The sequence below is a fragment of the Cetorhinus maximus genome, chromosome 22 (genome assembly GCF_964194155.1).
Source record: "Cetorhinus maximus chromosome 22, sCetMax3.hap1.1, whole genome shotgun sequence".
Classification (NCBI taxonomy): Eukaryota; Metazoa; Chordata; class Chondrichthyes; order Lamniformes; family Cetorhinidae; genus Cetorhinus; species Cetorhinus maximus.
The window spans coordinates 43,348,103-43,360,710 of record NC_135900.1 but is presented as its reverse complement, the minus strand read 5'-3'; the positions used below and the strand labels follow the sequence as shown (position 1 = coordinate 43,360,710).

General features: G+C 38.3%; 1 protein-coding gene across 1 annotated transcript in view; it reads left to right on the top strand.

Annotated features, from left to right (window-relative positions):
• Positions 1-2,052, top strand: part of LOC144696824 (synapsin-3-like) — a 279,320-nt gene extending 277,268 nt beyond the window's left edge. The window contains exons 12-13 of the mRNA XM_078568572.1: positions 201-507; positions 1,841-2,052. Coding sequence (XP_078424698.1) covers positions 201-507; positions 1,841-2,027 — 494 coding nt within the window. The 3' untranslated portion in view covers positions 2,028-2,052. The remainder of the gene's footprint in view (positions 1-200; positions 508-1,840) is intronic.
• Positions 2,053-12,608: the final 10,556 nt, after the last annotated feature.

The following is a 12,608-nucleotide window of genomic DNA, read 5'->3' as shown; positions in this document are numbered from 1 at the left end:
AATAGGCACCACCTGATGAATTGTTGTTTCTTCTATTGCCTTCGAAAAATCTTTAAGCAAAAAGTTTCAAAGTATCTGAGGATGCGTCATTCCAAGCCACAGGAAGTTTGGAGATCACTTAGGAGGAAATTCTGTAAAAGGGATAAGAGAAAAAAAGAAATCAGACTTCATTGAATTTGCTTTCTTTTTCTTAAATGCAGGAAGCCCACGACAACCCCAAAGCCCTCAGATTCACCGTTCCAACACAGTGCCTCATCAAAGACCTTCTCCACAGGGTCAGCAGCCCCCAAGTCCTCAGTCCAACACAAATCAGCAAGAGAAATCTCCAGGTTCAGGTTCTCCAAAACAGATCAAATCTGCAGGCGCCTCTCCTAACCAGTCATTCAAGCCTGGAGCTTTCTCTGCACAGCCGTCTAAGACCCCTGCTCAGGGCCAGGCCCTTTCACAACCAAGATCTGGGGTAGCAACACTACAACAACAGACCACAACACCACAGCCACTGCTCAAGTAAGTAGTCTAAGGACACAGTTTGAAAGAGATATATTTTAAATATCTTAAATAGTATTTACCTCCCAATCATCCCTCCCACGTTCTTTCCCAGCCAAACTGACAGCTATAGAACTTTTTTACAGTTTTGTGTCAATACAACTGCCTAAAACACAACTGCAAGTTATACAAAAACAGTTCAGGGAAGCCTATCCAACATTCCTCTCCTTGCACTGTGATCCCTGTTGAGAGCATTGAGACAAAGGAGTAGGCATCAATTCATGTCCTATTTCTCTGTGGTATGTCACATTAGTACATCATCACACGATGTCACCCAACTGCTAAAAGCATAGTTCCTATTAGTATCAAAGGAGTATCAAGCTAAGGCAACACCAGACAATGAACCTTGCAAAATAATCACTCCCATTGTCTTGTACATATCTTTTATTGTCAGACCTGTATCATGCTTTTGTCATTAATATCTAATGTTAATATAGCGATTTACAGATATGAAAAGCGAAATGTTCAGGAATTTAACAGCAGAGCATTAACAGCAAAATCCAGCATATAACACCACAGAGCTTTAGCCACCTTTCTGCATACTGATTTTTTTTTCTAAAATTGCTGGAAGGAAATGTTTCATATCTGTAACAGGCTTCTTCTCTTATAATTGTGAACTGGCATCATAATTGGAAACAGCTATCACAATTGAGTTTAAAGAGCAATGGATTCATTCTATTGGGAACATTGTACGGCGAGGATAAAAGTGAATCTGATTTGTCCACCAATTGAATTAATTCAATGAAACCTGCTAATTAGTGAAGTTTTAGCTGCAGAAAAACTGTAGAAATTATAATGCAGAACAGTTCAAAATTAATAGGCAGAAGATCTTCTACAGTCCCATCTGAATTTCTTATATGTGATCCTCAGTATGCAAAGCTCTGCAGGGGGAGTGTTAATCTATAAAATAGACTCTTAAAGTCTTCATGCTTCTCAGTTGGGCCACTAAGATATCTGCTATGGGAAGTGAAAATTTCACATGCCGTAGTAGATATGTAGTTCGGAGATTGGGGTTAAGGTAAATTGTTAGACCAAATTTGGGGGAATTTTACTATTAATCATGCTAAACTTAATCCAGGTGTGCTGAATGGTAACCCATTGGGTGGCTGAAATGGAAAGAGTTCCTCTTCCTAATACTAGTCCCCATCACTTTGATAAACACAAACAAAATCACCAATAGTTCAAACTTGTGATATTCCTGATGGAAACAATAGGAACTATTTAAACATTTGAAAGTGGAGGCTACTTTATTCAGTATGTGGGCAATAGATTTTGCATTTTGATTCTCTGAGAGCATAACAAGTATTACAGCTAACAGAAACCTCTCCCCATTTAATTTCCCTTTCAGCAAATCACAATCATTGACAAACAGTTTCAGTGTTACTGAGCCCCCGCAGCGTACTGGCGCCAATGAAGATGAAGCGAAAGCAGAGACAATTCGGAACCTAAGGAAGTCCTTCGCCAGCCTCTTTTCTGATTAACCCTTTACAGTATTCTCATTTTGTGAGTTAATGAAATAGATGAATTAAACTGTGGAAATCGAGGCACCTGCCAAACTGTTCTCAAAGGTTGATGGGAATTAGAGATGGAAATATCTGGAGTGGATACAAACACTGTTACATGGATCAATGGGCAGTGCATTTCACTTTATGGATAACAAGCTATAAAATGAGGTTTGTTTTCCAACTAGGCCAAGAGGCAAAAAAATTCCTGCTGTGCCAGGTGTGTGCAGATGTTAAGTGTGTGTGTGATGTGAATAACTGTGGCACTTTATCTCTCAAAGCAGCTTGTAGAGTGTTGTATGGAATGCTGTTAATAATCAGAGAATCATCATTTATTTGGATTAAAAAATGCTATACAAAATGGACTGATCACTATTCCCTGATGACAAAACCAATAGATCCATCCATCCATTCAGGTCAATCCTATGTTTTCATGCACTTCAATTTCACACAGTTTTAAATCCTATCCAGAATCACTTTTCCTATTGCTGTCCTGATTCAGTTCCAATTTGAATCCCAGATATTTTATTTCTCTCATTCTAATCCTTGATAATTTTGCTCAGAGTAAAAGAAACAGAAAAAAGGAAAACATCAGTTCTATGGGTCAATACCATTTTAGACAAGCACTGGTCTCCTGTGTCTTTCCATAATTAGTAAAACAGCAGGGAAGGAATTCCCCGATCTGGGCTGCAAATATGGAGATGATTACCAACCAGAACAGAAACTCACTACCACCTCCCTATCTTTGTTAGTGTGACAGACTCTACAAGTCAGGGTAGGCTTCTTTCCTAACTGACATCACCTTTCGAAGATAGTAGGGTGCTTTGAATGCAATTGGCAATTGCCAATAGAGTTGCATTCCATATTTAACTGCAGCTAGATGCTATTCTTAGTTCATCACATCCAGTCACACCAGTCTGAAATAATTGCAGTAACTACTGACATGAACAGTAGGACCGCATGGGCTTAGCTTTCAAAATGTTCTCCTTTTTGTACCTATGTTTGAGATCAACAACAATCTTGAGTTTGCAAGCTTTACCTAGAGGCAAACTTTGAAGCTACTTGAAAATGTAAGTTTCCAATAGGATGATAGAAGGGTTGGGAATCCATAGCTATGAGGCAAGATAAGATACTGTGATTGTTTCTGCTGGCACATAGATGGTTAAGAGAAGATTTAATTGAGGTTTTTTAAGATTATGATTTGATTGGGATCATCAATTTCAAATTGTCACTACAAAGGTGAAGAGAGCATAGGAGAAATGTCTTTATTCAGAGAATTGTTAAAACATTGGAATACTTTACCTACAGGGAGTTGAGGCAGATCTATTGAATATTTAAAGGAAAGTGGGATAAATATTTGAAGCCAAGGAAGATACAGGAAGTGAGCAGAAATCAGGCCAATAGGATTGTTTTGGATTGCTCCAGCTGTTATGATATGGCAGGTGTTATTTGCCAGGTTGACCAAATCCCAAAGGGAAACTTGGTCAAGCTATCATAACAATTTTGCCATTTGTATTTATTATGAGAAGGTATATACACTGAAGTCATAAGTAAAGAGTCCACTGCCACCTTTGGAGATTTTAAAGATTAAATTAAAACATTTATTAACAAAAGAAAGGAAGTTAAACACACAAGATTACAATTATACAGTTCCCAAAAGATTTCTACTTAATTAGACTCCTAACTACATGCCTCTTTCAGGTAACAGTTCAAATAGATTCCTAATCTATAAAACATCCAGCAATATTACCTCAAGCACCCACTGTTACTATAAGGGAGGTGTTTCACAGCTTCCCTCCCCCTCATTCGACAATGGAACTCCAAGACTTTTAACAAAACCTTGCACTTTGGACCAAACCAGTGCTTCTCTTGGGTGGCTAGAGACTACTTTTCCACAGATCTATTTCACACAGTCTGCCTCTCAAGTTCTCTCAGAGCCACTCACCACACAGCTTTCCATCTTTCTTTAAATATATTGTCTCCCTTTTGATCTGTAAATCCCATTGTTTCACCCTTGCTTTGGAAGTTACTTTTCCCAGAATATAAAAATCTTTCATATTGTCCTTATGGCCAGCACTTTCTGGAAAAATAAACTTAATAACTTTGCTTTATTTATCTTGCCAGTTGTAAAACATCTTATCATGTCCTTTTGAAAATCAAACAACCTCTCAACTTATCTACAAATGCAAATTTCATTCACACTGTATCTGCTGAGACCTCATCTTAGCTTACCCATCTCCATTTCAAAATGCCTTTTTTTACACTTAACCTTTTTGATGATTCAAACCTTGCAGTCTGACCGTCTTTAGTTTAATTAAATTTAGTCACACACACAAACATACACACACAACACAGCCCCCACAAGCCTGTTTTAAAGTATCCCACAGTAATATTAGGAAAAAATATTTCCTTTACACATCAACGGCCCATTCTAAACATAATGGGCCCTCTTTATATGCTATAAAATCCTTTGGTTCGTGCAAGTACACAATTTCTTCAAAGTTGGTGTAAAAAAGCATCTAAGATTGTCAATTCAGGCAAGAAATTAACCATTTCCCTGTTTGGATCTACACAGCAAATAACATGGAATACCACATCATTTTTGGGGGGCTAATTTTATCATTTGGTGATGCTGTAAAATGGGTTACCATCAGATTTTCTTGAATATTGACTAACCCCAATTGTAACCCTAATACTTCAAAGGCAGGGAGAAAACACATGGTGATTCCATGAGACTGATCATAACTCAGATTTCTGATACTGAAAAGAGACACTGGAGAAACTTGGGATTTTCAGGCCAGAAAGGAGGCATGAGAGCTGATCTTGTGGAGATATACAAGATAGCTAAATCCATGAAAACAGTTGAGGAATTTTACTTTAAACTATGAGAGTAGAACTAGGGAAACAGGTTCAAACTAATGAAAAGTTTATAATAGGATCGATAAAGAAATCTTCTTCACACAGAAGGTGAGCAAATTCTGAACTAAATCTCCAAATATAATGGAAATTAAATTACTGGAATAATTTAACAAGTGAATGCTACAATGGGTGATATTAGGATCTATCGAAATGAATGGATGAAGATGGCTGAATGGCCTTCTTCATTCTTAACTATCTGGTGACAATTGGCTTGACTAAGCCTTGAGGAAAGCTATATAGGGGAGCTTCATATGTAGGTGGCTTTGAAAATCCGTATTGTTAAGTTTCAGTGGTGCACCTAGGAAGCAACATTTTTACATGGACTGTGATACAGAGAGTGAGACAGCCCTCAGGGTTATAACAATGGGCAGGTAAATGTGGGATAATCCATGCCCATGGTAATGAATGCATTGGGTCTCACTGAGCAAGAAAAATTAACATGACCTATCACTTAAACTGGAAAATGGGTTTTAAAGTCCCAAACCAGTAAGTCAAAATTCTAAACCATCAGAAAATGATTTACGGTGATTTTTTTCATTGTACACTCCCAGTATGAGGCAGGCTGTACTAAGACCCTGCTTTCTTGTCACATGGGTTTGTTCTCATTCTCCTTCTTAATATATTGACATTAAATAGTTGAAAATTTGCAAATTTTAGTATAAGTTTAATCAAAATAATGACAACATGTGGAACATACAGCCATAAAATATTGGCTTTGGTCAATGCGTAATCCAAGTTACCAGAAAGGTATTGTGCAATGCTTTCAAATGAATGGGATTCTCTTACTATTTGTCACTTCTTATTGTAGCATGCCTAACATGACCATCTGAAGTGGTTTTTTTTTTGTTATTTTGCTACTGTACATAAAATGGAAAGCTCTTCCTCCAAAAGGTGACAACAAAAAACTGTCAATAATTTGGTGAGCCAAAACTGCATGATTGTCTGACAGTCAAAGTGCTGCTTTATTGTTGTTTTAATGAATTATTTTAAAATGCTTTTCCACCACGTCTCCTGAAACCACATTTAGCAGACTTCAGTATTCTGAAGTAAATGATCATTTATTGTGTGTAAGCCTAAACAATGAGTCTTTGCAGTCAATTCAAACATGATGCATAACAAGAATTTGACTCAACTGTTATACAACTCCCCCACCCCAACTCAAGAAGCAATTGTCAATTAATTAGAATACCTTACTCGTCCTCACTGGATTCAAAGATAGGGGAAGGTCAGGACTCTTGGAACTGCTGTGCCCCTACCCCTCCCTCACCCAGTAGGTTGCCAACTCCAGGGTTGCCCTGGCATTTCCAGTAATTAAAGACTAACCTCCAGAACACTGCTGCAAGCAACCCAGGAGAAAAGTCATAGGGGGCAATTTTTTAAAAATTGTTTCTTAAATTTTCTTTGAACACCTTTGTTTACTAGCTATACTAGGTGGAGAAAGGTTGATTGACAGTCAAGAATCATACAACTGGGTAATGAAGAGCCTAGTGCACTTTCCATTTGGTAAAGGGAAGGCAGTGCACAATGAGGATGGACATATTGGGTGACCGACAGCATGGGTGGGGTGGGTAGTGGGGTGGTTGGCGACAGCCAGCTATGTGATGAGACGTCCAGAAATATCCAATTAGAGTTGGCATCCCTACACCCCAGTGCAAGTCACCAGCTCAGGAGAGGAGGGTAAATTGGTAAAGCTTCTTCCGCAGCAAAACATAGTCATTTTTTATTGTGTGTGTTGACTTTGTTTTTTTTTCACTTATGTTGGAATTTTGCCATTTCTTAAAGTATCTCCCATCTCCTATCCTAGAAATGATGCTCAGACAGCCCACTCCTGGGTCCTTCCTGCAGAGGCGTGACTGAGCTCAGATACTGAAGCTGCAATTTTAATCCTGTCCACTGATGGGAATGGGATGGCAGATGGTTAAAACACAATTAACAACTTACTCCTGCCTGCAGCCATTTCTTTCCAATGTTGAAAAAGGTGCCCATTGGAAGCAGACAGGAGCCACAGGAATATTAAAATTGCTTTCCTATAATAGTTAGTATCATTGCAATTTTTAGTAACAGTGGAAGCAGTCCCAGGAATTCAAATCCAGGCTTCAGTATCTGCCCCAGTGTACTGCACCACCGTGCAAGTTATTGAAATGTCTTTTACTTGCACTTCATTAATCCATTGTGGATGATTTTGAGATGAGGACTCTGATTTACGTTTCTAATGTGTTAAATTGACATATTTCTACTATTATTTAGTGAAGTTGTAATTTAATCGTGATGAGGAAGAATGTTATACTTGGCCTACGTGTTGTTGTAACGTGTTGAATTAAGAGTGACACTTGTTTCTTTTAAAAATAAAGTTAATCTTTTGTGCTCTGTACAGTTGTTCCTTAACTACAGAGATAAGAAGAAATGTTTTTCTCTGAGAGTTGTGCATCTTTGGAACTCTCTTCCCCAGAGACCGGTGGAAGCAGGGTCAATGAATATTTTTAAGGCAGAGGCAGATTGACTCTCGTTAGTCAAGAATTTAAGGTTATCGGGGGGTGGGCGGAATGTGGAGTTGAGGCCACAATCAGATCAGCCATGTTCTTATTGAATGACAGAGTAGGCTCAAGGGGCCAAATAGCTGACTCCTACTCCTAAATTCATAAATGTATGTATGTTCAGAATTTTCTCCCTCTTCTTCAGCCATTGATGACTGAACCTCAAGTACAGTTCTTTGGGGCCATTAGGTATACGGATGCTGCTAAAATAATAGTTCTTTGTGTGAGTTTAGATAGTGGATGCAAGTAGACTTTCAATCGTACAGGATAGCACATCCAAATCTGATGTTGTCTTCATCCAATACCAGACCGACACACCTTCCTGCAATATTCACAGAACAGTATTCAGAAGAGGAAATCCCGGGAACTTCCTGGCGTGCATAGCTTAGTATCATAACTAGTACAATATAAAAATCATATTTTGGTAGGTCATGTAATTAAAACATGATCACTGCGACATCTAGTACAGAAAAAAAAACCATTCCTCTCCTGGTCTGGGCCTGAAATCCCAGCTGTGGTCACCGTTCCCGGTGGCACTCCTGGACTGAAGAGCTGTTGGTCCTCTAATTGGCCAGCAGCTCTTGGAGGCAGGATATCCTATCTCAGAGGGGCGCTAGTTATAAATTTGGCAACTAATTGCCTGAGCCAGGTGGCGGAAGGGGCCACCACCTTCATGTTAATTCCCAGCCTCTCTTTCAATACAAGTTTTAGATGCTCGATTTCCAGAGAATGAGTTGCAAGAAAGGGTCTGTATTTGATATCGAAGCACTGGTTTGCCCCAGGTTTGAAAATGTAAGTAAACTTGTTCACAAATACCAAGTAGTCTTGACTCTAACAGCATAAACCAATGTATCAATAACCAGTCGCATCTGCAAGCAGTACACAGATCACAAATTTATCATTGCAGAAAAAACGAAAGCACGTGCAGTTTATACACTTGCCAATATGGTAGCTTACACCCTGAAAGAGCAGTTTACAGGCTTGGCTGGGTTGGTTGATGTTCGTGACATCTTTTAAGCCTCCAATGCTGATTGGTTAATGAATCAGACCAAAACCATGTCTCGCAACAGATGGGAAATTACCCATTTGGACCATTTTATGAGGATAAAATCCTATTTCGCATCAAACAAAGATATCAACTTCAACAACGTTTTCCATCCCAGGAAAATGGAGAAAGACAAACGGAAGAAATTTCCAGCATAATGTAGGTCATGTTCAATGAATATCTTATTTTTGCCTTATTTGCTTGCATTGTTGGATATATATTTCTTACGTGGTTATTGTTGCTTTAAAATGAAAACTACCCATGGCCAAACACATGGCACTCTGCTGGACAGCTACAAACTCAATTAAAATTTAGAGCATTTAAAACATCAGGCTATTCTTCACCTAAATAAAATGTGTAGCAAAAGCTAGGTCATCTCCAAAAAAAAACTGATATAGGGGGCTCCTGCTGAAATGAAGATTAGAAACCTTAATTAGTTGATCTCTTGGAATTATATTAAGCAAGTAAAGGCTGGAGATAGGGGAAGGGGTGAGGGTTACAGTGAATGGGTAAGGAATCAGGTGAGAGAAAATTATAGGGCTTTATATTTAGTAATGAACTGGCCTGGCCTGTTTCTTTGCTGTATATTCTGTGCTGTATGAGATTTACTGAAGATGATGCAAGTTAGTTTAATAGTTCCTTAACATTTTTTTCAATATGTGACCTTTGCTATAAACATGCATAACCTAAACACTAAAAATAAGGAAATGGCACTCTACGATACATAATGATTTATTTCTGTCAATATGATACCAGGAGAAAAGAAGTTTGTTTATTTATCTACTTCACTGCAGAGAGTAAGGAAGTACTGTAAATTCACAAAGCACTCAAGATCTCTCAAATTTGTTTAATCAAACCAAACTGTTGTTCTGCACTTTCTAGTAACGAGAGCTAGCATGATAAAACTCTGGAATAGCCACCTATGCATCATCTAAGCTGGGGACTGTGCAGGTGAACAAAATATATTCAAGGAAAGGGACAAATCAAGTGGTTTAATCCTTTGACTTTAACTTGCAAGTCTATTGATACTGTTGGATGCTGAAGGAATATTTACTGTTTCAATTCAGGACACTTTTGGAAGCATTTGTACCTATCAATGTGTTCCATTTCAATATAGATTAAATTATTTTTCCTGAAGGTTATGCCCTTAAAATCTGTATATTCATCAGATTTTGCTGTAATATTGCAACTTTGGTGGCCGCCCCCATTTTATTTAGTTGCACAATTCTATTTTTTGGTTTATACCTTGGGAGTAGAGGGCTTTAGCGATCTCAAAAAACCTACAAACTTAGTATTTTATCTATACTATCAAGCTACCGTCTGTAAGGAACATATTTATTTATTTTCTGTTGGACTATGGATTAGAATTGCAATGGCTGCACCGAAATGTCTATTGGGACAGGATGAGAGATATACAATGTTGCAGTCCTGGAACAGAGTGAGCCATGGAAGACAGAATGGTGCTGGAAAGGAGTCCTGGACCAAGGGAGCTTCCTGACAACAGCATTTAATTGACTCTTGGCTAGGGTTTGTGTGAAGGGCAGGGCAGCTGAATAGCTCATATCCTGAAAGGAATAAGACCTAAAACCTCTGTCTCCTGTGTGTAAGGTTCCAGTAATTCTACAATAATAGCAAGCTTGCTTTTTCTCCTCATATCTCTATAACCTGCTCTCTCTCTGAAAACCCGTGTCAAGGGGCAAAGGGGAAAATCCCTGTTAGAGACATTGAATAGCAAGTTCTCAACCAGTGAACTAAATACTGAAAGGAATTTGGAAGACATCAAAATCAACCCATCGAATCGTACACTCCAGATTGGTGCTATTAAACTGTTTTATCCCACCCTTAAAATCCATTTTTGTGTGTCTTACGTGTGTGTGTTTGTATTGGGATTTAAGAAGGGGGTAGAGTTTAAGTTATATTGTTAGAAGTTAACAGTTCATATTTATTTCTATTGCCGCTGATTAACAACAGTTTGTTCAATAAACAGTTATTTACTTAAGTTTATAAACCTGGCGCTCATGTTTTGTTAACCTAAATTAAACAATTAGGTAGAATTGAGGAAATCCGGTGGTTTGGTCAAACTTTTCACATTTGTCGCAGCTCAAGGAACAGTGGGGCTTGATATTACAGCGCACTATCCCCGGTGAGTCATGACATATCATTTTATAAAAATGTATCTGATTTAGTGCTTTGCCTACAGTACAAGATTCACCTATAAAACCATGAATTCTAGGAAATTAAGCAGTCTACTTAAAGGTATAGGGTAGGTTAAGTTATTTTGTGTTTTCATGTACAAGTTTGGTGTACTTTTCTCTATACATTGATGTTGCTGAGTAGTCCTCCATTTTTCACTTGTCTTATTAAATTTTATTTCTCTAGATTTTAAATAGATAGTCCCAAGCAGCCATTGTACTGAAATTTAAAGTTGGGAGTTCAAGGCTCAGGTGGGAATTTGGAAGAACCCTGTGGATCAATGCAGTTTCTGGAAGTCAAAAATTTGCAAGAAAAAGGAGTTGCAAAATATCTTATCAAGTACCTTAGTTTTAGAAAGCAAACTGTAGTATGGATGTGCTTACAGTATTCAGTAAGCAGTGATGGTAACTGGTAAACAGACTAAAAAAGCTGATTCCACTAATACTTGATTATAATACTTGCTGCTGGCTTTGCATTGTCTTTCACAATGTCATGGGCTTGATATAAAGGGCATTTGTAGATATCAGTGTCTTCACATTTATTTGATACTCAGTTAACATCCAGGTGAAATCTAACCACAGAAATATCATGCTACATGGCAGCAGCCTTTCCCTCGGAAGCAGCTGTGACATCCACATTGTGCTGCATTGCACAGACAACCCTATTACATGAAGGAGAGGAACATTGAGTAGATGATAGAGAAATGGGCTAACCTCTGCGTTCCTGGCTGTGGCCCCGCTATGAAACCTCAGAACAGCAGAAGAATACCAGAGCCTAAATACATCAGCATAATGAAGTCTTCAAGATACAACAGGCTGACAGTTTGGCAGCTAGTTCATCAGAGTGCTCAGCATATCTTGCAAGTGCTACAATATATTCTTTTTCCCCTTTTCTTACAACCCACAAAATGATGTGCTGCCACCAGGTTTGGACAGGAAACTAGGCCATCTCACAAAACAGATCACATACTCATAAACATGCAGGTCAGCTCTGTTACCACAGCCAGAAGGCTTTAAGTTGTTTGTAAAGTTTTCAGCCAGCCTAGAAAAGTAACCTTAACTTGATTGAGGCTCTGTTGAAAGTCTACATTTAGAAAGGAAGCAAGTGGTAATAATTTTATGTTTATATGTTAGGGAGGTTAGAGAAATATTATTTGTTCAACTGTTTATTTTTTCTTGTGCAAATGCAATATTTGTTGGTTCAAAATCCTGACTTCTCGCTTTTAAGCGTGCTTATCCAGTCCTTTCAGAAGGCTGAATCATGTGGCAACGCTTGATATATTTCAATCGCTTGATAGTATAGAACTTGAATATTGCTGAAAAGAGAGACATGTTCCAAAGCTTTTCGTCTTGCATCGTCAGGACAAAATGCAAGAATGCCAAATTTCAAATGATCATAATACTGCAGGAGAAAAGGGTGTGATTGGCAATACCTCAGCCAGAGTCAACTTGCCAACCATGGAGAGAGCAACAGGGATATATTTCAGTAGACAACCTGCAGCGTAGTTTTCTGTTGTGACCTATACATCTTCCCACCGTTTAGCTTGACGTTGGTCAGAAAAAAGCACACTCCAGATGACAGTAATGATGTTTGCTTATGAGCAGGGCTGCTGGCACACAAGCATAAAAATATCCAGCAAAAATCTCCAAATCAAACTGGCTAGTTCCCTGCATCACCGCAACCTCTTATGTGATTGGCAGTTGACTGCAAACTTGTTCCTCATTGTTGACAAGATATGGATTGAGAATATTTGAAAGGTTAAGAGTTAGCCCCCTTTAAAATCCATCTTTTAATGTGGATTTTTTTTTATAAAAGATCTTCGCTAATATTTTAGAATATTAAAACAGATTACACCTTTCAGTAAAATAT